The following is a 27,498-nucleotide window of genomic DNA, read 5'->3' as shown; positions in this document are numbered from 1 at the left end:
ATGGGAATTTGCCTGCGGGATCCGAACGCCGGCACTACGGTATCGCTCGATACGAATGCACCAGCCGTCTTATCCTTTAGGCCACGAAGATCTCAAAGATGAGTTTGGTGTTTTTATTTCTGTCGATGGGCAGACTGTCCTTTCTGCACTGGGTCCCGTAGACGCCACACAGCTGATAAGTCCCCCCCAGTTTGAGATGGGAAGTTAAAATTTCGTTTGTATTATTATATCTGCCGTAGCCTTCACATCCAGAACGCTTTACGACAAAAATAAGCATTATAATGCCACCGGTAATTGCGGAAATTATGTGTGTATAAGTAAAATACTTTTATACTTTAATCTATCGTGTTTTATTTTTTTAATTTCCGTAGCTTCGTATACTTTACAGTTTTGTTGATCACGGACTACTAAGGTGTTGCACGTGGACATTGAAATCTCGGTTACATCTTGCTGGGATGTAACCGAGAACTCAACTTTAGTTAAACGTTGCTACAAAAAAAAGTATTATTGTGATTTAGTCATTGTCACACTTACCAGTTCCTGCTAAGAGACTTTTCCTTGTTCTAGACTTCTCTCTTCTGAACGAACCTAGTAAAGAAGTATTTTTTTTCTTGACGTCCTCAACTTCAATTGAAGAGGCTGCAGCGATGTGACGCCAGGCCGCTTCTCTCTTTGATTTGTTGTAATGAGACGAATACTTCGGGTCCCAGAGTATATTGTGGTTCTTATACAACGATACTTATATCGTTGTCCAGGAACCACAACAGGCCAAGAACCACTGGCCCTTAGACCAGGGAGTTTTCGTGATCGCACCAACTACGATCGACCAAATACGCTATTACATAACTGAAAAAGCTAAATTTTTTATTTACATAATTATATTGTCATATCACATTTTCCTATTTTAAAACTAATCTATGACCTAATCAATCAAAGAGGTAGAAATTACCTTGACTTTTGGAGTTAATCTCTGCAATTGTCATTCCGACAATCGATGTGATGTTTTCTTTAGGTATCACAACAGTTACATTTTTGTTAAGTTTACATGTTTGTGACAATACGTGGTTGTCTAGATTCAAGAACCCCACAGAATATGTTGCCCCGCCTCACAAGCTGCTCATGCCCGAAGAGGTAGACGAGGACTTGTACAGCGACCTCCTGCTTGAGATACCAGTGTTGAGAACTTACAAGCTTAGACGCAACAAAACAAACAAGAAACCCAGACCTAGTCTGATTTATTTGAAGACAATTTTACCTGAGCCCGAGAACTACGACTCTGTATCAACTACGCGAAGATGCGAGTCAAACGCATCTCATGAAAATGCTGATCAGCGTCTACAGTTAATGCTGCTCGACGCTAAAAACTCAAGTAACCAATCGCAACGCGTCGAGCGCTTTATTTACCCAAGTTATTTGTCGGGCAGCTTCGTAGCCAGTTGCTTCGCTTGTGGCCTAAACGAGACAAAGATCCCTAGCACCACGATCTGCCATGACGCTTTTGAGTCGCAGGATTGGAAGGCCAGAACCTTGGCCAGGTATTTCAGAGCCAAGTGCTACCACAATCCGAGCTACTGGGCGCAAAATATTGAAGAACATGTGAAAGACGGCACGCCTCATCGGACCGACAGAGGACTGAAAAGAGGCTTCTATGGCCCTTATACAGGAGGCTGCTTTAAGAGGTTCATGGATGTAGGAAAGGTGTATACGCAGAGGGGTTGCAGAAGTTGGTGGCCCATGTACGATTATAACTACGGCTTTGCCACTCACAGGTATACAAGACTAGAAGCGTTGCTGAAGCACGAGAAGGATAGATGTATCGTGAGTCCTCACGCATCACTGACGCCATTCAGCCGGTCGATATCTCTGTTCGTAAGGTACCACGTGTGCGTTTGTTCAACCAGGTACTGTAACGGCATATCCGGCGGAGGTCTGTCGAAGAATTTATTTGTATTAATATCATTTTGTTTGCTCCTATTGAATTGGTTTGTTAATAAATGTTATTTTTAATTTAAGCGTTATGTATTGTTTCTTAAATTTTTTTGGGAAATAGAAAATCCTGACTTACCCTGATGAGTATAAAGTGTTACTTGTGTTGGAAGTAACAAGTCTAGATAGTACGGATGAACATCGCCTCGCAGGCGCGTGGTGCTGTGCGAGAAAGTGGTGGGAATGAGTTGCTCGCTCCGGGCATTTCAATATTGCAATAATTGTTACGTTATAATACTCATTGTAAAAATGAATATTTAAAACAAAAAAATCTAATATTTAAAACAAAATAGACATGCCCGCTGAGTTTCTTGCAAGTTCTTCTCAGGACGGAGGCTAGTTTTTGTGAATTGGTGGTAGTTCTTTTTGAAGTTCAACAAGTATGTACTTTCATTTATGATGAATTTTTATTTATTTGATTTGATTTGAAATGTCGTCAGTATTTCAGAGCACTCCCAATCGCACATTCGGTGTAGAACGCTCAGAGAACCGGAGACTCCAAGAGTAGATTCACGGTGAATTACGACTGAGTTGCAAGTCTCTTGTACAGCAGATTGGAATGGAAAACTAAGCGAATAACATAAAATCGGTCGTAGTAATTTAACACTGACTAAGAAACTGGCGTACAATGTGCGTCCTTATTGTATGAATTGATCTCTTCCAGCTATGCTTGTGAGGAGAGTAAATATAGTTATGTTTTTCTCTGCTATATGTAGGGTACGGTGAGTGGAATACATAGAAGCTTGTCTCAAATAATCACTGATCACTTATTAAGCGTGTATCGTGGGCGGCAATCGGTCTTGAGGTCTCATTATGAAAACATATCGTTATACCGCTGGGCAGTTTTTTATCTATGATTTTTTATCGCAAAGAATGACATCAGCCATGGTGAAGCGGCCATGTTACAGAATATATTAAATACATTGATGTTATATAAGAAATTTACGTTCCCTATTGAGAATATTGTTAAAGTCCGACCTTGCCACAATTATTTGTATGTAGTAAAATATTTGCACATTGATAAGCAATTAGCTCACTATATTTTTTATTGCTTAGATGAGCGAACGAGCTCACAGTTCACCTGGTGTTAAGTGATTACCGGAGCCCATAGACATTCACAACGTAACTGGCACCACCCACCTTGAGATATGAGTTCTAAGGTGACAGTTTTTTTTTTTTTATTGCTTAGATGGATGGACAAGCTCACAGCCCACATGGTGTTAAGTGGTTACTGGAGCCCATAGACGTCTACAACGTAAATGCGCCATTCGCCTTGAGATATAAGTTTGAAGATCTCAAGTATAGTTACAACGGCTGCCCCACCCTTCAAACCGAAACGCATTACTGCTTCACGGCAGAAATAGGCGGGATGATGGTACCTACCCGTGCGGACTCACAAGAGGTCCTACCACCAGTAATAAAACAGTAATATCAATTATGCATATGTGCCGAATTTTAATTTAATATTGGAATGGTTTCATGACGTTTGCTACTCTTTAGATTGCCTTGTATTTGTCTACCTTGTGTTAGGTTATCACATGCACCAGTTGGATACCACAACACAAATGTCACCATAATATGAACTATACACACTCGTTAGTAACTTTGTCTCAGATCGGTCTTCCCGACATATTAATCTAGTAAAACAACAACAACATACTGTATTAATAAAAACTAAAAGTTTTTTGTTTAGTTACGCAAATGAGTACGTATTACCATTTACGTTACAATTTTAGACCCAATTGATACAGGAAATTGACTTCTAACGGAGTAGATATTCAACCATTTTCACTATGACGCTTTTTCATATGAATGTTTTTATACATTTAGCTTAGCCTTTATACATTTTATCATAAACAGATTATTATAGAATGTAGGTCCTATTTCATATGTTACGTCTATGTTAAAACACAGCAAAAAAACACGATGTACTCAAGATAGCCGCTTTTATTTCGATTCATAATGATTTGTTTTGTTACTAACAAAAAGTACACAGAGGTACTTTGTATTAAATAATATGTGTTGAATTTGAATATCATTGTTTTATTACCGTCAGGACAAAAGTTCGAAGAGCTAACATTCGTGGATTTGCAGTGGCGGATTTTTTTATTTATTGCTTAGATGGTTGGACGAGCTCACAGCTCACCTGCTGTTAAGTGGTTACTGGAGCCCATAGACATCCACAACGTAAATGCGCCGCCCACCTTGAGATATAAGTTCTAAGGTCTCAGTATAGTTACAACGGCGGCCCCACCCTTCAAACCGAAACGCATTACGGCTTCACGGCAGAAATAGGGCGGTGGTACCCACCCGCGCGGACTCACAAGAGGTCCTACCACCAGTAACTACGGTATATATATAACAACGGTATATTATGAGTCCACGCGGTTAGATACCGCCATTCCCGCCAATGTTTGCTTCAATGCAGGATATGTTTACAGTAATTACAACACGGGCGAGATTTCGACTTAAATTTTGGTATAGTTTTCACCGAAACAGCCCAACATAAAAGCGTCTAGAAGTAGTTTTAGGCCAGCTTGATTTATAAGGTACAGATTGACTTAGAATTGTATATTAAATCGAAGTAATTATGATACTAATTACAGCACAACGAAAGTAATAAGTTTTAGGCCAGATGAATTTATATGGTAAAAATGATTGATTTAGAATTCGATATTACATCGAAGTAATCCTGGTACTAACTATAAAGAATAAGCTTTTATCGTTTATTTTGGTGTCTCCCTTCCTGAAACCTCCTAGAACGGACCACGGAACGAACAACACCACCACCCTGCCTAATTCAGCCGTGAAGCAGTAATGCGTTTCGGTTTGAAGGGTGGGGCAGCCGTTGTAACTATACTGAGACCTTAGAACTTATATCTCAAGGTGGGCGGCGCATTTACGTGGTAGATGTCTATGGGCTCCAGTAACCACTTAACACCAGGTGGGCTGTGAGCTCGTCCACACATCTAAGCAATAAAAAAAAGTAAGTAGTAAAAGTATTAATGCCAACGTTTCGTTTTGCAGTATGTTTATGACTAAACTGATTTTAATATACTATTAAATAGTTTAATGAAGATTTTAAGATGATAATAATAATAGGGTCATCTGACCCAAACTAGGATCTCCTGTATCCTGGAACTAGAGGCTTAAATACGTACTATTTATATACGTTTTAAAATATATATTAAATACCCAGACAAAGAGTAAGCAAACTAGTTCCTATGTCCTTCCGATTTGGGAGTGAGGCCCAAGACCCCCGGCTCAGCAGTCAGAGGTCCTAATTACTGGACCATTGAATCAGTCAAGAGATTTTATCTATACCTATGTCATTTTTTGGTTTAACTCAAAATATATGTTTGATGAATGCCTGGAATGTACCGTCAATTCAACGCTATTCGTTTTGAAGGCACAGCGACTTGACCAGTCTGCTTAGTGTAAGTTTATTAACGTTCTCGATCGCGTAAAAGTTAACTCGAATTTGTATGGAGTTGGAACGTTTGCTTACGTTTGCCGCTAGGGGCGCTGTACCAATTGCATAAAAATTTTAGTTTACTTTTACGCTATCCATTCCCGATCCTGTGGACAGAATGGAAAGCAGTCGACGTCGCCCCAAGCACGTCATTTCGGATCCTCCCGATCCACTAACGTTGCTTTTAGGTACTTCAAGCACCGGCCATCGTTCTCGTCGAACCCGTCGCTTGCGACGAAGGGCTCGACGAGGAAAATAACCCTCAGACACAGCCCACTGAGTTTCTCACCGGATCTTCTCAGTGGGTCGCGTTTCTGATCCAGTGGTAGATTCTGCGAAGCACGGCTAGGGTTCGTGCTAGCAACGTCGTCAGGTTTGAGCCCCGTCAGCTCACCTACTAGTTAAGGTTACGGTGAAATAGCCTCTCAAGGCTCTCAGCTAGGTAGGAAAAAAAATACGCCATCGAGAACGTTAAAAAACTCGCACTAAGCACACGGATTGGTCCATTGCGGTGCGCGCGCGCGTGTCACATCAAGGCAAGCCTGCAGCCGCGGCCGGCGACCGCGCGTCTGCCGCGTTGACTCACCGCTCGAAGGCCGACGTGTCATACGATCTGGTTGCATGTGCAATTATTGTCCTGTTGTTTAGTTTCCTAAGGTCGCTCTCGACAGCAGAGCAATAAAGGCGTAACATCCACTTTTCGCTACAAACATTCAAGATTCGGTTTTAGTCTTTTTAATGGAATTTGATGGACGAAATTTTATAGATCATTGATTGAAATTCTAATTTTCATTGCTCTAAGAAGCTTTTTCATATGGTCTTCTTTAATGAATCCGTTAGTTACCGGATCACGGGTCCAGCGATATCTTTCGCGAGATGCAATCCGGCTCTCTGAAATGAATTTCCACTGTGCTTATTGAGCGCTATGACATGTTTTTTTTTTTTACATGATTTTCGAAGAGTCCTAGTCCTGAAACCTTGGAGCGTCGGATACTGTTCAGCATCAGGTTTACCATGCTTTCGTTTAGCCAAAATGTTAAAAAAATATGTACTCCCAAAATTTGTCATAACATGCCTGCGGGATTCGAACATTGGCACAGTTGGTTCGCTTGATACGAATGGACCGGGCGTCTTATCTCTTAGGCCACGACGACCTCAAAGATGAGTTTGGTATTTTTATTTCTGTCGATGGGCAGACTATGCTTTCAGCACTGGGTCCCGTAGACGCCACAATGTTGATGAGCCCTGGTTTGAAATGGGAAGTTAAAATTTCATTTGTATTATCTGCCGTAACCTTCAAATCCAGAAGACTTCGCGACAAAATTAAGCATTATAATGCCACCGGTAATTGCGGAAATAATGTCTGTATAAATAAAATACTTTTACAGTTTCAATTTATCGCGTTTTATTGTTTTAATTTAAAATTTCCGTGGCTTCGAATACTTTTACTGTTTTGTTGATAGCGGACTACTAGGTGTTGCCCGTGGACGTTTCGTTGTTGTACTAACTAGCAACCATTTTTTAAGGTTTGACAAAATCCAAACTACTCTCTGTAGAAAGCAAGTTAATTACACGGAAAATTTGCAAAACTGACAGTCCTTATCTTGCACCTGGGATCCTCTTATCGCAACGATGCAAACCTTAGTCAAACAGACTGCCAGACCACAAAAACATTCTTAGTTCGGTCGCGTTAACGTCAATAAATATTTTTTTTATATTTAACTAGCTGACCCGGCAGACTTCGTTGTGCCTCAATCGATAAATAAAAGACCTAAACATTTGTGTAAAATAAACTTAAAACAAACAAAAGGAATCCGTCCTACAGGGGACACATCAAAGGAAAAACAAAATTGTTCTTTTTATTTAATTCCGAGCATTTTCATATTTATCTACCTTTTAAACCTTCTCTGGACTTCCACAAATAATTCAAGACCAAAATTAGCCAAATCGGTCCAGCCGTTCTCGAGTTTTAGCGAGACTAACGAACAGCAATTCATTTTTATATATAAAGAAGATAGAAGACTAGACGGTAGTTGGCACAATATTCAAATGTCGACTATTAAAACATCAGTCATCCGTGTATGTAACCAAAAAAAACCGTAGTGTTTGAAGCGACGGAAATCATAAAATGAAAATATTAAAGGCGAGATCAGGCTTTAAAATCGGCTTTGATTATGTCAACCGTGAAACCAGAGAAAATACAATAGTATCTGTCTAAAAATTACTTTGTATGCTATAGTCGGTATTGCTGCTGCTGTATTTAATATTTATGAATTTTAAGTGGAAAAGTTGGTATGGCTTGTATTTGTAGACTTCACTTGGATGCCGCTAACAACTTCAGCACCCGATATAAGCCCCAATTACATTGAATTACGGGTGTCCCAACCTTCAAAGCGGACAGCGTGATTGATTTGCGGCAGATATAGCCAGGACAATTTCAGGACCGGCTTACAATACTTCCTACTGGTGGTAGGACCTCTTATGAGTCCGCACGGGTAGACATCACCACCCTGCCTATTTCTGCCGTGAAGCAGTAATGCGTTTCGGTTTGAAGGGTGGGGCAGCCGTTGTAAATATACTGAGACCTTAGAACTTATATCCAAGGTCGGTGGCGCATTTACCTTGTAGATTTATATGGGATCCAGTAACCACTTAACACCAGGTGGGCTGTGAGCTCGTCCACCCATCTAAGTAATAAACAAAACCTTAATTCCGAATACTGCTGATTCTCCGCTAAATCCCTTGACAATTCTCATCAATAGGAACATACTAATCTTGGCTGAAAAATCCAATGGATACAATAATTCAATTGTTTCATTTTAAAACCTTTTTCTTTTAATTCACTTGCCCGATTCCTTCTACCCGCTTTAATATATATTTAATGAACAATTCGAAAACTAATCATGATAACATCTGAATAAAACACTAACAACATGTAAACAAGCATTTACGATGATATTGAAAATATTCTCGTTTTTTTTTTTTTTTTTTTTTTTTTTTTTTTTTTTTTTTTTTTTTTTTTTTAATTTTTTTTTTTTAAACCTATGCTGATAGCCTTGAGAGGCTATTTCAGCTTACCCTAGCTTGTGTAGGTGAGCTCGCGGGGCTCAAACCGGAGAATTGCTAACACCGCCCTAGCAAGAGCAGTGCTTCGCAGAATCTACCACCGGATCGGAAGCGCGACCCACTGAGAAGATCCGGCGAGAAACTCAGTGGGCTGTGTCTGTGGGTTAATTCGCTCGTCGAGCCCTTCGTCGCAAGCGACGGGTTCGGCGAGGACGGTGACCGGTGCTTGTATTGCCTAAAAGCACCGTTAGTGGATCAGGAGGATCCGTGATGACGTGCTTTGGGCGACGTCGACGGTTTACCAAACGGTCTACAGGATCGGGTATGTAGTTTCCGGCGGCCACGACAAGAGGGTTCTCATGTCGTGCCGCCTTCTCAAAGTGGCGCAGCGATGCCGACTGTAGATACTTACTGACGGGGTCGAGCTCCAGGTCATCGTGGAGGTCCACGTTCCTCTGGAACCATGGTGCTCCGACGGCTATCCTGCAGAATCGGGATTGTATTACCTGAAGGGGTTTCAAGTTGGTGCGGGCCGCGTGAGCGAACACTACGCTTGCATACGTCATGACGGGGCGTATGCAAGTTTTGTAGAGGGTTACCTTGTTACGGAGGGACAGTTTGCTTCGTCTACAAAGCATTGGGTAGAGTCGTCCTAGTATAAACGCGGCGCGATCGCGTACCGTTTTTACGTGGGGACGGAATGTCATCCCTCTGTCGAGGGTGACGCCTAGGTATTTGACCTTCGGGGCCCACGGTATGGGCTGGTCAAAGAGAGTGATGGGGCTAACGGCGGAGGTGTTTACGCGCCTACTGGGGAGTGGGGTGCTCGAAGTGGTATTCGGAGGGCGACCCCTTTTGAATAGCACCGCTGTGCTTTTCGTGGGGTTAATGTCTATTCGCCACTTCCGGAACCACTGTCCCATGGTGGTTACTGCGGTCTGGAGTCGCCGATGAAGCAACGACATCTTCCTACACGAGTAGTAGATAGCCGTGTCATCGGCGAAGAGCGCTAGATGGGTCTCCGGAGACCGGGGTATATCGTTGATATACAAACTAAATAGTAACGGGGAGAGTGCGGAGCCTTGCGGGACTCCGGCAGTCAGATGACGGGGACGAGAACGAGTTCCCTCTACTCGATATCGAAACGAACGGTTCGACAAGAAGTCTCGTATGATGAGCACGAGTCTGTCTGGCACTCCCATGTTGTACAGTTTGTAGATCAAACCGTTGTGCCAGACTTTGTCGAACGCCTTCGCTACATCGAAGAAGAGGGCGCCGGTCGGGATTTGTTTACGCCTATTTAGCCCTATTAAGATGTGCTCCGTGAGGCGGTGCACTTGTTGTACGCACGAGTGTTTGGCGCGGAATCCAAACTGCTCGTCTATTAGAATTTTGTTCGCGGTAACGAAGTCCCAGAGGCGTTTCCGAAGGAGCCGTTCGTAAATTTTGCCTATCGCTGGGAGGAGACTAATCGGTCGGTAACTAGCGGTTTCATTATTCGGTTTGCCCGGCTTGTGTATACCGATAACGTCTGCTTCTTTCCATACCGCCGGAAAGATGCAGTGCGTCATAGCAGCATTTAAGATGGTAGCCAACATTGTTATCAGTTGGACTGGTAAGAGTTTTAACGCGCGGTTGCGGATGCCGTCGGAGCCGGGTGCCTTCTTAGGTTGAAGGTTGTCTATTACTTCTCTAACTTCGTCAGAGGTAATGGGGGGTAACGCGTCCGAGGGTGGCAGGGAAGCTCTGCGCTCGACCTCCCTGTCGACTGCCTCGGTGTGTTCGGGGTCCGCGTATTGAGTGCTGGTGGTGCACTGCTCTTGCAGTGCATCGGCCAGCAACTCTGCCTTGTCATCGTCATCGAAAGCCGGTGGTTGGCCTGAAGGGCGTACGAGAGGAGGCATAGTAGCGGTAGTTTCGGACTTGAGAGTCCTTGCTAGTCGCCAGTATGCTTGATGAGAGGGCGCGAGTCCTTCTAAATAACTATCCCAATTCTCATTTCGGGCGTCGCTTAGGCGAGATTTTACATCCCGCTGTAGACGACGCATCCGAATCCGGTTTGAGTGCGTGGGAAGTTGATCGTAGGCCCGGATTGCCGCGTTTCTAACTCTTAGGAGGTTCCTAAGTTCGGGGGACAGTCTGATGCGGTGGAAGCTATCCTCCACATCGACTTCTTTTGAGGATCTTATGATCGCGGAAGAGATGTGATCCGTGATGATGTTTATGGATTCGACTGTGTCCTCGGGGGAGGGAGTTGAATCCGGGCCGCAGGGGAGGATTGGTGGAGCGGCATCGGCTAAGCATTTGCCCAGCTTCTTCCAGTCCACCATGGTCCTCGTAGCTGTGACTGGGTTGTGGGGGCGACCGAGCTGCATAACGACAGGTCGGTGGTCTGAGTCGAGCTCTGACATTGCTTCGATGGAACGCAAGCGCAGAGTTACGTTCCTCAGCAGTGCCAGGTCTATAGTGCTCGGACGGAGCGCGATGTTATACGGATAACATGTTGGAGTTGGGGGACCGACTACTTCAAAGGTAAGGTCGTCTATAAACGCGTCGAGACGCCTACCATTTATGTTTGAACTGTGGCAGTTCCACCTAGTGTGGTGGCAATTTAAATCGCCTGCCAGGATGACGGAGTCTCCCATGCCGAACAGTGACTCGATGTCACTGCTCAGAAGGGGCTTGTCCGGGGGGAGATAAACGGATGCGATGACGATCGGCTGGTGTCCCGTCAGCGAGATACGGCACACTGACGCCTCGATATGTGAGAGCGAGGGGGTATCGAGAGGGACAACGTGCAGGGCCCGCCTATAGTAAATGGATATTCTCGATAATGCGAAAGATCGTTTATACCGTTGTGAGTTCCGCGTAGATACAGATATCTGCGACAAAAATATCATGATGTGTTTGAAGGACACGAAAATCTTTATTGGGGACGTGCCACTGACTAGTTAGTAAATAGTCGACATCGCCCTAAACAAATGATTACGGATCCTCCCGATCCATTAGCGGTGCTTTTAGGTACCTCAAGCACCGGTCACCGTTCTCGTCGAACCCCGCCTGCGACGAAGGGTTCGGCGAGTAGATTAACCCACAGACACAGCCCAGTGAGTTTCTCGTCGAATCTTATCAGTGGGTCGCGTTTCCGATCCGATGGTAGATTCTGCGAAGCACTGCTCTTGCTAGGACTAGTGTTAGCAATGCCTCCAGGATTTAACCCCGTGAGCTCACCTACACGTTAGGGACACGCTAACATAGCCTCTCAAGGCTATCAGTTTAGGTAAACAAAAAAAGGTAACGCAAGTGGCCTTTTTAAAGACATTCTTAGTATTATTCAGCAATGCTATCGGGTTAGGGCTCTAACTGGTAACAAAACAGATTCCTTGACGTGTGTTAATAAAATGAAACAACCTAAATTTAGAATTTACTTTGCAAAGAGTACGTCGAGTATTGTGAGAACGTACTGTAAATAGTATATTTCTGCATTCTTAAGTTTATATGCGTTTTGGCGGGTAGGATCGGATAGTCGACGTTTTAATGCCCAGATACGCTTCTACCTTATCTATACATATAAATAACAGTGGAGTGTCTGTTTGTAATATTAAAATAACCGCTTTTTACTACATGCATATGAATATATATACGGTACATACACCAAAATAACATTTTTTACAATTTTTGTCTGTCTGTCTATCTGTCTGTCTGTCTGTTTGTTCCGGGTAATCTCTGGAACGGCTGGACCGATTTTGACGAGACTTTCACTGACAGGTAGCTGATGATATAAGGAGTAACTTAGGCTAACTTTTTTTAGACTAGCTTCGCCCCGCGGCGTCACCCGCGGTATGAAAACAACCGCGGGTAACATCACGGGACTCAACTATCAATAATAAAATTTAATGTTTCCGAAGCGAAGTGAGGGCGGGTCGCTAGTTATTCCAATAAGAATCTCAATTTCATTTTAATCGTTCAGTCAGAATACATTCAGAAGTTATCTTTTGGAGTCTTTAAACGTAATACCAAAATTTCGTTATAACGAGAACTCACTAATAGAAGGTTCGAGTAACATTATTTACTTAGCAGCTGTTTTATCTAGGTCTAGACCGCAGTTGAGGTTACCAGTAAAATTAGCTCTCTATAAACACATTTCCTACTATTGGACTTAGGCTTAGAATACGATAACCGTGGGCTCAGATGTTATTGGTCATCGAGTCGTTTGAAACATTATACAAGACAATGAAATGTTTTAAAAGGAACCTGATTTTATTTAGCGGTGCTGCACGTTGTGAGCCCACGTGAGCCCGCTCAAGACAACAACCAACGCTAAAAATTGTTTGGCGAAGAATCGAATGATGCCTCCTTAACCCAAATAGGATTAGAAGTGTCACTTTAATTGAAAATTATTCCAAAAAAGAACTTGCTTACTTATGTGTTTGACGGCCCGCAATGTAACAGGCTAGCTGATTCTGCGACCAATATCTATGCTTGCAATTTGTTTTGTTTGTTTCCGTTTATTTTACGACTGTTCTGGTTCCGGAGTCGGTCTCATACGCCTGTTTGGAGTCTCTGAGTGAGAGAAACACTTTAGATGATTCCCTCTTTATCTAACATTACAGAACCTGCCAGCGAGGTGGGATCGTCGCTCCTAGCTCGACCACTCATCAAAAGCATCTATCTCCACAGTGTTCAGTGAACATGACACCCTGGCGTGCATTTCTGATGTTCTACTCATCATCATTTGAACCATAGGTATATTCAACCAAAGGCAATACTGAGGTGTATTTACTACCATTGTAGACAAACAAGGATAAGGCCTATTTAATGGTAAGTTGACTTGCCGTATCTTTTCAGTGGGCCGCGATTTCGATCCGAACACTTCTCTTGCTAGGGCTAGTGTCAGCAATTACAGCCCCTTAGGCTACCAACGAATAGGTAGGTAAAATAAAAAAGATAAGTAGTCATCGTTGTCAAGGACACTAGCAATACCATCAACACAGCCAAGCCGTTGCCAACTGCTCTCTTTCTACCGTGATTAGCGTTTTGTTGCAAAAGTAATCTTTAAATACATATTCATTATGTACTGCCGGTATATAAGTGGCGTAAAGTGAAATATAAACAAATGTATAGTGACTAACGTTAAGTCACTAAGCTCCACTACAAGCGTAGTTTGTTAAGGACTGTTCTATTCGACGCGATTAAGCTATACATTATATTGTAATGGAAACATAGCTTCATTTTCTCGCTTCGGTTTCCTCAATACTGAGGGTCGTGACCACCTCCTCGCAACAACAGTTTATTCTGGATCATTCCACGCCATTTGCTCCTGTCTGCTGCCGAGTGTAGAGCATCGTGAACTGTGATGTCGAGGGTACTGCGGATCCGGTCAGTCCAACGTTTATTTTTAATGCTTAGATGGGTGGACGTGCTCACAGCCCACCTCGTGTTAAGTAGTTATTGGAACCCATAGACATCTATAACGTAAATGCGCCACCCACCTTGAGATATAAGTTCTAAGGTTTCAAGTATAGTTACAGCGGCTGCCCCACCCTTCAAACCGAAACGCATTACTGCTTCACGGCAGAAATAGGCGGGGTGGTGGTACCTACCCGCGCGGACGCACAAGAAGTCCTACCAGCAGTAAAACAACGTGTCGGGCCTCCACATTGTGGTCTTTTTCCGTGCACTTTGCCAATGACCATTAACTTCTCCAAGTGGCCGTCATCCTTTCTGGCAATGTGACCAAAGTATTCCAGAGCTCTACGTAGGCTAAATCACTAAACACACGCTGTGTTAGAATGTGAACAATATACATAACAAGATTGTTAATATGCAACTAAGTACGTCAATATGTTTTCACCACGGTTTATATTTAGGTTTTAGTGGATTTTAAGCCGACATTTCTGTCTGAGCGAGTGATTTATCTACACTAAGTACTGTGCAGGATATTCAATGTTGTTTTCGATATAAAAAAACCATTTAAAATATTAATGGAAAGACGTATTGGAAGACAGTACCGTGACCGGGGTGGGTGGTTCCTGCCGCAATGCCAACATGAGCTATGATTTAGAACGAGTTATACCAAATCTAATGATCTTACGTCTCAAGATGCGCCACCCGCATCCTCATATAGATATCAAAGTACCTAAGAGCTTGGGTAACGTGTAAAGTGTAACAGAATAACTTAAATGTGTTCACGACTGCTCAAGGTTGTCAGCTAACAATGTTACTGGCGTGGTCGACTGTTTTAATAAGATAAGCTGCGATAAAAAGATTACCTACTGCAACAAAACAAAAATATCCTTAGCATATCTTGGATTACGACACATACCCATACACGTGTCTGTTTGAGGCTTGTTTACACTGTAATTTTGCAGCCAGTTGCCACACCACGCCGCTTAGAGCCACAACTACCACTATCGTTCACGGGATTTTCGTTCTTATGTCAAAATTGATAAGACGATAACGGCGTGCGTATGAGTAAGGCTTAGTGTTTCTTTTTTGTGTTAGTAATTTTGTTCATCTATTTGCCAAAGGAGCGCTGTATGGCCAAGATTATTGCAAGAGCGATTTGGTTAGTTGTTTTGATGTGTTCTTCCGCTGGTTTCCGATATTCGTGTTATTGTAATGGAAACTAACTGTGCTATTAATTAGGGCGTTTTATTGGGAAGGAGAATTTGCTGGTTGGGAAGTAAGCCCAGTTTTACCAGGGGCCGTGGGTGAGCAGGGGTCGGCCGGGGGTTTTATGAACCGCCTGACCCTCTCCGAGGCTGTTTTTATTGCCTTTATATCGAGTTTCACGCGTCAAAAATCTGAACTGCATTATGTTGTCTTGTTTATAAATGGTATATTTCGAAAGAGTAGCAAAAACAAAGAGATTTAAAGCATGTTGGAGCTCCGCCGTCTCTTGCGATGGTGTCGCGGACTCATTATTCTGGCCAGCAAATCCTGCGAATGATTATCCCTAAATGTGTATGACAAAAAATCGAATTCTTGAAGCTACTCACTCTCCACCGATTGCACGTTGATGGTGCTATGAAAGAACCCTCCCTGGAATGCAATATACATCACAACCGGGTGAATTACTTAAAAACGCATAGAGGATAAACAAACATTTTATATTGCTAATATCGATTATTGGTTGAGCGTGTCATAAGACCGCACGAGAAGATAGCTCGCATATAGGGATATGCGAAGTCACGGATCCCGGTTCGAGAGTGAAATCGTCTGGATGCAGTGCTACTAAACTTGGATCCTGTGTCTCAGATTATCCACGAATCCACGATACATCTTTTTTTTTTTGCTTAGACGGGTGGACGAGTGGTTACTGGAGCCCATAGACATCTACAACGTAAATGCGCCACCCATCTTGAGATATAAGTTCTAAGGTCTCAGTATAGTTACAACGGCTGCCCCGCCCTTCAAACCGAAACGCATTACTGCTTCACGGCAGAAATAGGCAGGGCGGTGGTACCTACCCGCGCGGGCTCACAAGAGGTCCTACCACCAGTAAACTTGTGATTGTAAACAACGAACGACCAACAACTTCAATTCTGAATCGGCCTCTGTGATTCCCATGTGAATTCTGTTGCTAAGGCAACTATAAACTTTCCTATGACGATAGAAAAAGCGAATAAAAAAGCCTATGATTCGCCTGCGCGTATCGAAGGCACCGAGCCGCGCACGATCGCCGCTCTCAACAAAAAATATCAGCGGCCATTTTTTATGCTTCATCCGTGATGGTTAGAATTACAATCAGTATATTTTTTTAGTGCTGTTTATGGAGAGATATTTATTGGACCCTGGCGGTCTGCCTGGCTTTAGGCGATATCGGGACTTATTTTTGTTGGTGAGAACGCAATTTGTCCACACGCGGATTTGTCCCTACCTATTCGCTGGTATCCATACAGCCGAGGACAGGCAGGAATGGCGCAAGATAATGCAGGAGAAAGTTATTAGAGGAGGCCACGACCCTCAGCACTGAGGATTATCGACGCACGGAGGAGGATTCGCTGGTAGCTTAAGAGGCTATTCTAGCTACGTCCGGACGGGTAGGTGAGCTCACGGGCTCAACCTGAGAGAATTTGCTAACACTAGCTCTAGCAAGAGCAGTGCTTCGCAGAATCTACCACCGGATCGGTATCGCGATACACTGAGAAGATCCGGCGAGAAACTCAGTGGGCTGTGTCTATGGGTTAGTTCGCTCGTCGAACTCTTCAATGAGGATGGTGACCGGTGCTCGATAGGCCTTAAAGCACTGAGAGTGAATCTGGGGGTTCCGGCAAGACATCGATCAAGATATCGGATCCTCCTGATGCACTCCCGTGCTTTTAGGCTCGTCGATTGGGACGAAGTCTTCGACGTATAGCCTAATCCATAGACACTACCTACTGAATTTATTAGGGCTAATATTAGCAAGTTCTCCTGGGCTGAGCCCTGTGAGCTCAACTACCGAATTGCGCGTAGCTGTAATATATTTTCAAGGCATCCCCATTAGGTAGGAAGGAAAGAACATATTAGTCGGTGTGAATGAGTACCTATTCGACCACGAAGTATTGCTTAAAGGATAGCCGTTGTCCTTTAAACATATTATCTCAATACTAGCTTTTGCCCGCGCCTTCGTCCGCGTGGAATAGTTCACAAATAATGCTTTATTTTAGAACTAATTTGGTTAGCATAAAAAATGTTATAGTAAGCCAACCATAACATACAGACATATGCTGTGGCGAACTTTTTTTAGATCTTTTAAAGGGGAACAATTCTGTCATACATTGCTTTAACCGTTTCCGCAGCGCACGCAGTGGAAGCTCTCAAAAGGGATTAAAACGCCGATTTTGAAACATTATTTATTGATGCTCCGCTTGCATTGATCTTAGTGTGATGTTATATACTTCCTCGATAAACGAGCTATCTAACACTGGAAGAATTTTTCAAATCGGACCAGTAGTTCCTAAGATTAGCGCGTTCAAACAAACAAACTCTTCAGCTTTATAATATTAGTGTAGATAAAAAAAATTACATTTTTTTTATCGCCTATATGTGTGGACGAGCTCACAGCCCACCTGGTGTTAAGTAGTTACTGGAATCCATAGACATCTACAACGTAAATGCGCCACACACCTTGAGATATAAGTTCTAAGGTCTCAGTATAGTTACAACGGCTGCCCCACCCTTCAAACCGAAACGCATTACTGCTTCACGGCAAAAATAAATGGGGCGGTGGTACCGACCCATGCGGAGATAATACAGACTTCCACGTCATGTGTATGAGCCCCGATGACCACGTAGGAGCATGAGCTTCTAAAACAACACAATTTTCCACGCTCCGTCCGAGCACAGTACCAGTGACCGGTTGGAGCACCGTTGCCATGGCTACCGATTTTTTCGCCAACCTCCAAGAGCCTTGAGCTGCAACTTTTTGCGACGTTATGTCATAACACAGTGCTGGAACCGATTATTATTATTCGCGAGTTCGTTTTTGCGTTTTGTATCTGAATCGACTACTGTATTTAGATCCTTAGCTCCAAGAGCTTAGGTAGACATTACCTCGCTCTGGGTATTGGTAATAAATTTTCGCGAAAGCAACGCAAAAAATTGTACGATATTCGCTCCGTGGCCAGACCAGTTATAATTATGGACCATTTCCTCTAAGAATATACTGCGGACTTTGTCATTTCCTTTGTGGTAATAGCATGAAGGATGTCTTCGTCATTTAAAACAGGACGAGAAAGCATACTTACTGCATGTAAGTTATTGTCCTTCTATACCGTGAGTACTCGTGAGCTAAATTCTCCACAGTCTCTATAAAAAGATCGGTTCTTAATAACAAAACTTTGGATAGTTGGAAAACAAAACTTCGAAAAGATCACAAGGAATCTTAATGGAATTAATCTGTATCTTGTAGAAAATAATTGATTTATACCTTTTTAAATCTGTAAAGCTGAAAGTGTTAATGTACATGGGAAAAAAAGGAATTCCGAAATGTTCATAATCATTCGTAGTCAAGTTATTATAGTTATAGTTTGAATTTTTTTCCCTACCTAATCGTTGGTAGCCTAAGGGGCTATTCCAAATTTCCGACTGGGTAGTTTGAAGTTAATAAGTGCGCTTATAGCAAGCAGCCACCTAGCTAGTGACAGCATCATTAGTTAGAGAAGCAGCAAAAGTTTCCGTTTGAAAGGAATGACAACCGCTATTACCAATACGATTGAGATTCACCTCATGTCTCAAGGCGACATTGACCTTTCTATATACCTCAAAACCATTTAATAACAGATGGGCCGTGAGCTCGTCCGTGAAAAAAAACACACTACACAATTCGATATAGTAATGATGTAATTTCTAAATTTATGAATCACGCCGGCTCGTCTAATTGAAGCATAGCACATTGTTTGCGATCATTATCGGCATCCAATGAAGATCGTAGATAACAGCGTTCAATAGAACAATAGGAATTCCGTATTAGAACTGATTGTCGGAACGCTGTTGCTACGTCGTGGTCTCTGGGTTGACTACGGTGGAGCGTTGGGTTGGTCACTTCGCCACTTAGCTCTGACCACGAGACCGGAGCTTATTTCAGGGATTTAGAATTTTGGGCAGACTGAATTTTTTACATTGTAGATGTCTATCGGCTCCAGTTAACAATTTAACATAAGATGGACTGTGCTTTGTTCCATCGAAGCAATGAAAATATCCATAAACACGCGATGTTTGATTGGAAGTTGCCCATTAGCTGGTCTGCCTATTTCAGCCGTGAAGCAGTGATGCGTTTCGGTTTGAAGGGTAGGGCAGCCGTTGGAACTATACTGAGACCTTAGAACTTATATCTCAAGATGGGTGGCGCATTTACGTTGTGGATGCCTATGGGCTCCAGTAACCACTTAAGACCAGGTGGGCTGTGAGCTCGTCCAACCATCTAAGCGATAAAAAAAACTCTATAATCAAAAACACGCGTTTTTTATTATTTTTATTTATAGCGACGGGTGTATGAGCTCACAGCCCACCTGGTGTAGAGTAGTTACCAGAGCCCATAGACATCTACAACGTAAATGCCGCCACCCACTTTGAGATATGAGTTCTAAGGTCTCAGTATAGTTACAACGGCTGCCCCACCCTTCAAGCCGAAACGCATTACTGCTTCACGGCAGAAACAGGCAGGGTAGTGGTACCTACCCGTGTGGACTCACAAGAGGTCCTACCATCAGTAAACGGGTTATCCGAGAACACGATAACATAGATACCTCATTACGAGAGCCCCGGGGACATATTCGACATCTTATTCGATAAAATCTCGATAGTAATTGATATTCGATACCCGATGGTCCGCGGAAGGGTCGTCCTCCTCACCCCTAAATTAAACATTTTCGGAGAATGTTTGCGAGCAGTGGGAGTGTGTAATTAATTTAGCGAATCTAATAATAAGTTCTGGTAAACAAAGATCATTACGTTTATCTTTGAGTTTTATTAGGTTTGCGAATTACCAAATACCTCCCACGGTTTCGCCTTCAACAACATAGGTTCATGTGGTAGTAGTATTTAGGAATAAAAGTAACTGGTCACGATCATTCCTACTTCAAATGTCAAAGAAAATTATGGGGCTCCGATAAATGGAAGATCTTGTACTGAACGGGTGAAATTTTTCGGAAGACCGACGGCCGTTATTGTTCAAAATTTGGATATGTGCAAACTTATCTTGAAAATGTTGTTAGCGCGATTCAGGCGTCTGGCAAATATCTTGTGTTCTATGATAGCTATCGCAACACAACCGACACACTGTTGTTTTAATAAATTTATTATTATTATTAGATTAGTGAACCTAGTGAAGCCAGAGTACGCAAAATGTGTGGAAAAACGATTCTTTTAAACTACTCATGCGTTACCTGCTGAATTATACCAACAGCAACTGTACAAAGCTCCATTTCAATTTGATAGAAAACATGAGCGTATAGAGCACTTATAAACAAACACACAAACATTCTTATTCATATGTTAGATGTACCGACTGAGACAATAATCTAACCATGGCGATAAATGAGTCATCAACATAACCCATGTGCTGTTTTACCTTCTTGAGCTATCCGGTTAGGTATCATCTCATCTGCTTCTGTTGTGAGCAACCGTCCGGTTGAGAAAACAAACAATGATACAATTAAGACTTCGAACTCATCTCGCAAGGTTGGCTGCTGCATTTACGTCAGACTTTTGATAACCACTAGTAGATAGACCACAAACTTCTCTATCTATGAACCCAATAAAATCCCCTATACTTTAATCGTTACCTGATGAAATTCATTAGCACATTCGTTATTACCAATTTGTCGTTGCATGATCCTTTATTCGACACAAATTCATAATTATTTTATTAGCAGTAACTTCTTTGTAAGATCAATATACTGCTGCAACCCATCCACCTACTGGTTCAATATTGTCGAATCACTTGCTGCGCTGACCACAGAGAAAGAGACAGATTATTGAATTTTTCAAAGTTTTGTTTTTATTTTTTGTAATTCGATCAAAATGGCTTCACAAAGAAACACCCGAATTACCACCCTAAGGTCCAATTTAGAAGCCCATGACGGAAATCCAAATGACTTTAATAAAAGTACCAAAATCGGTTCGTTTCCATTCTTTTTCTTCCACAATGAAAAGAAAATTTAAGCTCTCGGGTTCACTCTTTGAATACGTAATACCCAATCCTCGGTCCGCGTATTGGTCTTTCATTGTTTGAATTTTTTTTTTCTTTTTGTGAAATTCTTAAAGCTTTGTTAACTGAAAGGGTTTCAATTTACTTGTCCGGGCCCTTTTTGTGTGCAGCTGTTTTTAAAATGACATTAAATAACATACTCCTGCTGTACGCTCGAGGTTAGCGTGTAGCGAATTTGAGACCGCGTATTAATGCAAATTCGATTTTCTCAAAATTATTGGGCTGTATTGTGGCTTGATACCATCAAAAAAGCCAGCCTTGTTCTTAATTTATTGGTTAAAAGGTAGATATATCCGCTATTAGTGCACAGGGACGCAATTGTCCAGAGGTGCATTGAGCTGTCCTAACTCCCTAATCATGGTTTAGCCCACTGAGTTTCTCGCCGGATCTTCTCAGTGGGTCGCCATTCCGATCCGGTGGTAGACTCTGCGAAGCACTGCTCTTGCTAGGGCTAGTGTTAGCAAATTCTGTCAGGTTAAGCCCGTGAGCGCACCTACCCATCCGGATGTCGCTGGAATAGCCCCCTAGACTACCAGAGAATAGCTATCGGAAAAAACATGATTTACAAGTCAATCAATTTAAAATACGGCTTAGTCGTCGAACCATGCGCAGTCGGGTTGAAAAGTAAGGTAGTCTTCGCTATCCTACGACTGAGAGTTCAGGGTCATATCTAATCGCGTGACAATAACAATGTAGGTGATGTAATCATTACCAAGCGAATCCATGAATAATCATAAATAATCGAATAGGCACGGTTCACTGCGCTGCAGTAATGCAACGATAACAGTCAAGGTTGATAATACTGATAAGCCTCTCGACTTACTAATGCTCGGGATAGGAATTCAGAAAACGTAATGCAATAACTTGAATCAACGTGACCGAAGATACATCAGGGGAATCTGAAGATGGTAGTCATTTTATAAGTCGACAGACTGAGGAAGGACCGACTCTTTAAATTACTTTGATATCACTAGATGCGGTCGACATAACATAATGAATTCAAGTCCTATCTGAATTTCGTTTACAACATTATTACTCTGAAATATAAATAACAGAAATTCGTGGATGCTTTATTTAGCTATAAATGAAGGATAGACTGAAGATGCCGATGTCTTTCGTATCTTCCACTACATGCTCGAACTATTATAGGTGAACACACCATCTTTTACAGTGGATATCATTAAATATGACAAGAGAACGGATAACAAGTTCTTTAAATATTATTTCAGCGTACTACCATCGTGAAAACGATTTTACTGGTGCTAACATGTACTGCGACGACCATGTTTTCTTACTACCATTTCTGCCGTAAAGCATTGCGTCACAACACTAATGAGTCATCCGTCACCAGGCAGTCGACGGTATTTTTGTGGCTGTCTGCCCATTTAAATAAAGCTAACAAATGATAAAGCAGATGAAAATTATATTAATATAATGTAAAGAAAGTCAAGTCGCACAGCGTTGATAAGAACAATAATTGATAACAAGCATAATAAAAACTGGTTGACGCATAATCTTTGTGGGTGATCCATTTGCGAGAAGGACCACACTAAGAGTTGGAGATATACCTTAACCTCAAAAGGTCGGTGGGTATAGTGGTGCGGTAGACAACGTGGTCAATCAAACGACGGTTCACCAACTCATAAGCGTTTTTATGATGAAATTATTGATCCCCTATTTTATGCTATCTTAAGTTCTTGTGGAAGTCATGTTGGAAGTTGGGGGCAACATGGCGCTGCGTGTTTTTACCCCAAAATACGCATACATTCAGGTTTCGAGGGTAAGTTGCATCGGCGGGATAGATTCACATGACTCAGTGTCTATAGAATCAGCCCCTAACAACAGGAGTGCAAAGAGATTGTCTAGGTCCGTCTTAAGTAAAAACAATCTATCTAATTATTTAAATAAACAAGAAACCAGTCTTAGTATACGACTTCACTCATTATATTCTCGAACGAAAAAAAAAACGACACCGCCATTGTTATTCTCGCTTGCATGCTTACTCGCAACTTATATCGGGTCCTGGGTTTGTTCGCAAGTTTTACCAGTATTTCTTTTCTTTTATTTATCTAAATCTGTGTGAGAGGTAATAAATGATTTTATTATTATTATTATCTATTTATTATAATAAATACATGAAGAAAAAATATTGTATCCTTTTTTTACGAAAATTGCACAGACGGAGGAGTATGAAATTACCCACACTTATAGAGATTAGAGAGGAGTGCAGAATGCTAATCTTTTTTTAATTATGCATAAAAAAATATATTAAATCAATAGAAAAAACATTACACACACCGCCGCGCCGTGTATTTGACACACACAGATGCATATAAACTAGTTTGTTTAATGTCAAACTTTTTTTATTGTTTAAAGTCTGTCGTCAAGTTGTGAATAGATTATATTATTAATGTTTGACTTTAACATTATTTATTTGTCTATAGTGTAGTCTTGGCGAAATTTGTGATCGGTTCGATAATGCACTTAACATTACTTCGGTTCAATGAGAGCTCACGCGATTTGTTCTTTTATTACGTTAATAGGTAATCCTTTGTCACGGCCGCGGCAGATTTTTCTTGTTACTATCTCCTGCTTTCGTCATTGTACCGAGATAAAATATATGAGTTTTTAAATATAATACATTAACTTATAAAAGTAAATGTGAATTAGTTCGTTGCAAATGCACAATAACCATGGAGAAATAAAGTGGCGTGATGGAGTCAGAAACACATAAACACCATTACATCATTATAATTATCTTCCAGTTGATTTCTGAAGTGCCTTTATTCGATTCATAATATAATTCTAAAAAGGCAAAACAGATATCAAACTGTCAGCATATATTTTGTGTTTGCCACAAAGTCAATTCGTTGCACTGTTGATAGTATATATTTTATTGATTAGATTAGTGGACGAGCTCACAGCCCACCTGGTGTTAAGTTGTTACTGGAGCCCATAGACATCTACAACGTAAGTGCGCCACCCACCTTGAGATATAAGTTCTAAGATCTCAAGTATAGTTACAACGGCTGACCCCACCCTTCAAGCCGAAACGCTTACTGCTTCACGGCAGAAATAGGCAGGGTGGTAGTACCTATCCGCGCGGACTCACAGAGGTCCTACCACCAGTTCAGATAACACAAGAACTTTCTCCTGTGTTGAGATTTTAGACTTGTACTCTTAATGGTACAGACAGACTTCTACCACAGTCCTATGATGGCAGTAAGTACGCGAGATCCTCATTGTGTTGTACAGACAATTGTCAAGTTTAACATCGTAGCCGCGGCGTCGCTCCGACGCGAATTGAATTAATGAAACTATTTTTCTATTCTTTTGTTTTGTGATTTCTTATCGATATTCTCGTTAAACGATACGTGCTCTGTTTTTTCCGGAATTGTTTTGCGAAAGTTGATTGTATTCGCACTGAGGACGTGTACATGTACTGTGACATTTTTTTCATTATTAAAAGATTTTATTTGTAACTAGCTTTTGCCCGCGACTCCGTCCGCGTGGAATAGTTACTTTGGCATAACGCTAAATTTTACCCCCCACTTCATTCACGTAGAAAGTGAAAATATTTTGAAACATTATTTACTGGTGCTCCGCTTGTATTGGTCTTAGCGTGATGTTATAATAGCCTATAGCCTTCCTCGATAAATGGGCTATCTAACACTGAAAGAATTTTTCAAATCGGACCAGTAGTTCCTGAGATTAGCGCGTTCAAACAAACAAACTCTTTAGCTTTATAATATTAGTATAGATAGACTTTTCAAGCAATTTCTTGTGTTTGGTTGAACTGATGTTTAAATCATTTTAATATTTAGTGCGTTAAATTTGAGTATGTGATCCAAATTAGATTAGTTTACTCCACATCTATTTGTTTAATCGTCTGTCTGTCCGTTTGTTCGTGTCAACTCTTTTTCGCTGACAAACCCTCGGAAAGGGGTTTTTTTTACTAATTAATTTGAAATCGACATTAAATGCTTAAAATTTAAGCGCCCTAGAAGATACGAACATTTGTTATTAGCTATTAGTTTCATTACATCCGACGTTAAGAATATACACAATACTTTTTTTTTCGTGGTCCACGGATAAATAATGTGTTTTATTCGTCGACATTTGAATGTAAAATGAAGATAATTAACGCGAAATTAAACCTAGCTAATGTATTTTTAATTAGTGTGTATATTTTTAAAAGATTCAGCAACCGTTTTGAGTAAACGTGAAAAAACACGTTTGATAATTTACATTTTTTTAACGATTCTCTTGACCGTCTTATCAGATACCTACGCCATGGCTCAAAAGACATTACCGGGTCAGATAAATAACGCACTCGATAAAACCCAAATCTAGAGCGTTGTTTCGTTAAGTTAGATTGAATGTTTTATTTATGTTTATTCAAAAACCATTTTTTTTATTGCTTAGATGGGTGGATCAAAAAGATCACTGGAACTCTTCGGGAGGAGCAAGCAGGTTTCTTACCGGGCCGATCATGCACAGACCATACAAACACTCTTCGCATCCTCATAGAACAAAGTGTCGAATGGCAGACTGAAATGATTCTTACGTTTGTAGACTTTGAGAAAGCGTTTGACACTGTACAGTGGAGCAAAATGTCGACCTGCTTAAAACAAAGAGGTATACCAAATAAAATCATTGGTATAATCCAGGCCTTATACAGAGGTAGTACATGTAGAGTCGTGCATGACCAAGTCCTGGGAGCCCCTATTGAGATGACAGCGGGTGTTAAGCAGGGCTGTCTCCTGTCTCCGTTACTATTCATTATGTTACTGGATGACATAATGCGGGAAGTGGTGACGACACCTCGGGGCATTGAATGGAGCGAAAATATCTTGGAAGACCTTGACTATGCAGATGACATAGTGTTGATGACGCCGACTTTGGATCAAATGCAAGCAAAACTTGAAGACCTCCGTATATCTGCGGAGAAAAGAGGCTTGCGTATCAACACCAACAAAACTGTCGACATGCGAGTAATGTCAAAAAACACTACTCCCCTAAAGCTCCAAGACTGTGTGTTGAAGTCAGCACAGAAGTTTACATATCTGGGGAGTTCCATATCAAATCAGGGTGGTTCGGACGAAGATATAGAGATACGAATTAGGAAAGCCAGGGGTGCTTTCGCGCAGTTGAAACCAGTCTGGGAGTCAAGTGTCATGACTCGTCGGATCAAGCTGACCCTGTTCGACTCCATTGTCAAGAGTGTTCTCCTGTTCGGATGTGAGACCTGGAGAGTGACCAAGACACTCACGAACCGACTGCAGGTATTTGTAAATAAGTGCTTGAGGTCAATACTCCGCATATTCTGGCCAGTCACTATCTCTAATAAAGACCTTTGGACTAAATGCGACCAAAATCCCATCGCGCAAGACATTGCTCATCGGAAATGGCGTTGGATAGGACACACTCTACGGCGCAGCGGAGTCAACGCAGCATCAATCGCGTCTGAGTGGCAACCGCTTGGCAGGAGAAGACCTGGTCGCCCTGTACACACTTGGCGACGCACCGTAGAGAGTGAGATGAGGACTGCCAACGTGACCTGGAGTGATGTCAAGGAGCAAGCGCAAGACAGAGTAAAGTGGAGACAACTTGTGAGGGCCCTATGTACCAGCGGGGTACCCTAGGACTACAACAACAGATGGGTGGACGAGCTTACAGCCCCCCTGGTGTTAAGTGGTTACTGGAGCCCATAGACATCCCACCACATAAATGTGCCACTCACCTTGAGATATAAGTTCTAAGGTCTCAAGTATTGCTACAACGGCTGCATTCAAACCGAAACGCATTACTGCTTCACGGCAGAAATAGACAGGGTGGCGTACCTACCCGCGCGGACTCACATAAGGTACTACCACCAGTAAAAAAATTCAGCATTAAGGTAAAGGAATTAAGACCAAATCCACAAGTGTGGGTAAGGTATGTGCTTGTGAAAACGAGATGTTTCTTAATCCGCGAAATCTGCCTTTATTTCTTCGTCCATAACACAAATCATTTTTGAGTCATCATTGTTACCAACAAAATAATCACGTTTTTAGGCTCTAGTACAAAACTTTGACGCAAAAATGTAGAATAGTGGTTGCAGCGCACAAAATAAAAGTTATACTATTCCAAAATCTTCTATTATAATAGTAGTTAATAATTAACACTAATTTTATTACGTCTTACTCATTTTTCAACCGTCTTCGCCATCTTCCAATTCTCTGTCATTCTATCTGTCATTCTCTTCTCTCTTTCTTTCCGTTTTCTCTCACTCACA

At 41.8% G+C, this 27,498-nt stretch overlaps 1 protein-coding gene across 1 annotated transcript; it reads left to right on the top strand.

The window, feature by feature from the left end:
• Window positions 1-26,870, top strand: LOC149503233 (uncharacterized). Its single transcript, XM_089738620.1, has 4 exons — window positions 1-39; window positions 756-883; window positions 1,074-1,927; window positions 25,647-26,870. The coding sequence occupies exons 1-4, from the start codon at window positions 1-3 to the stop codon at window positions 26,864-26,866; spliced, it is 2,241 nt and encodes a 746-aa protein (XP_089594746.1). The 3' UTR covers window positions 26,867-26,870.
• The last annotated feature ends 628 nt before the right edge of the window (window positions 26,871-27,498 follow it).

Source organism: Bombyx mandarina, chromosome 03, assembly GCF_030267445.1.
Source record: "Bombyx mandarina strain Sakado chromosome 03, ASM3026744v2".
Lineage (NCBI taxonomy): Eukaryota > Metazoa > Arthropoda > Insecta > Lepidoptera > Bombycidae > Bombyx > Bombyx mandarina.
Note: the sequence above shows the minus strand (reverse complement) of the source record. Positions and strands in the feature narration are given on the sequence as shown.

Bases quoted from the DNA above. Each gene is read 5' to 3' on its own strand.
- LOC149503233 (XM_089738620.1), top strand. From the start codon at position 1: ATGGGAATTTGCCTGCGGGATCCGAACGCCGGCACTACG. The intron at 884-1,073 runs GTCATATCACAT...GTGGTTGTCTAG, and splicing joins TTTATTTACATAATTATATT to ATTCAAGAACCCCACAGAAT. The intron at 1,928-25,646 runs GTCTGTCGAAGA...TTTATTGCTTAG, and splicing joins TAACGGCATATCCGGCGGAG to ATGGGTGGATCAAAAAGATC.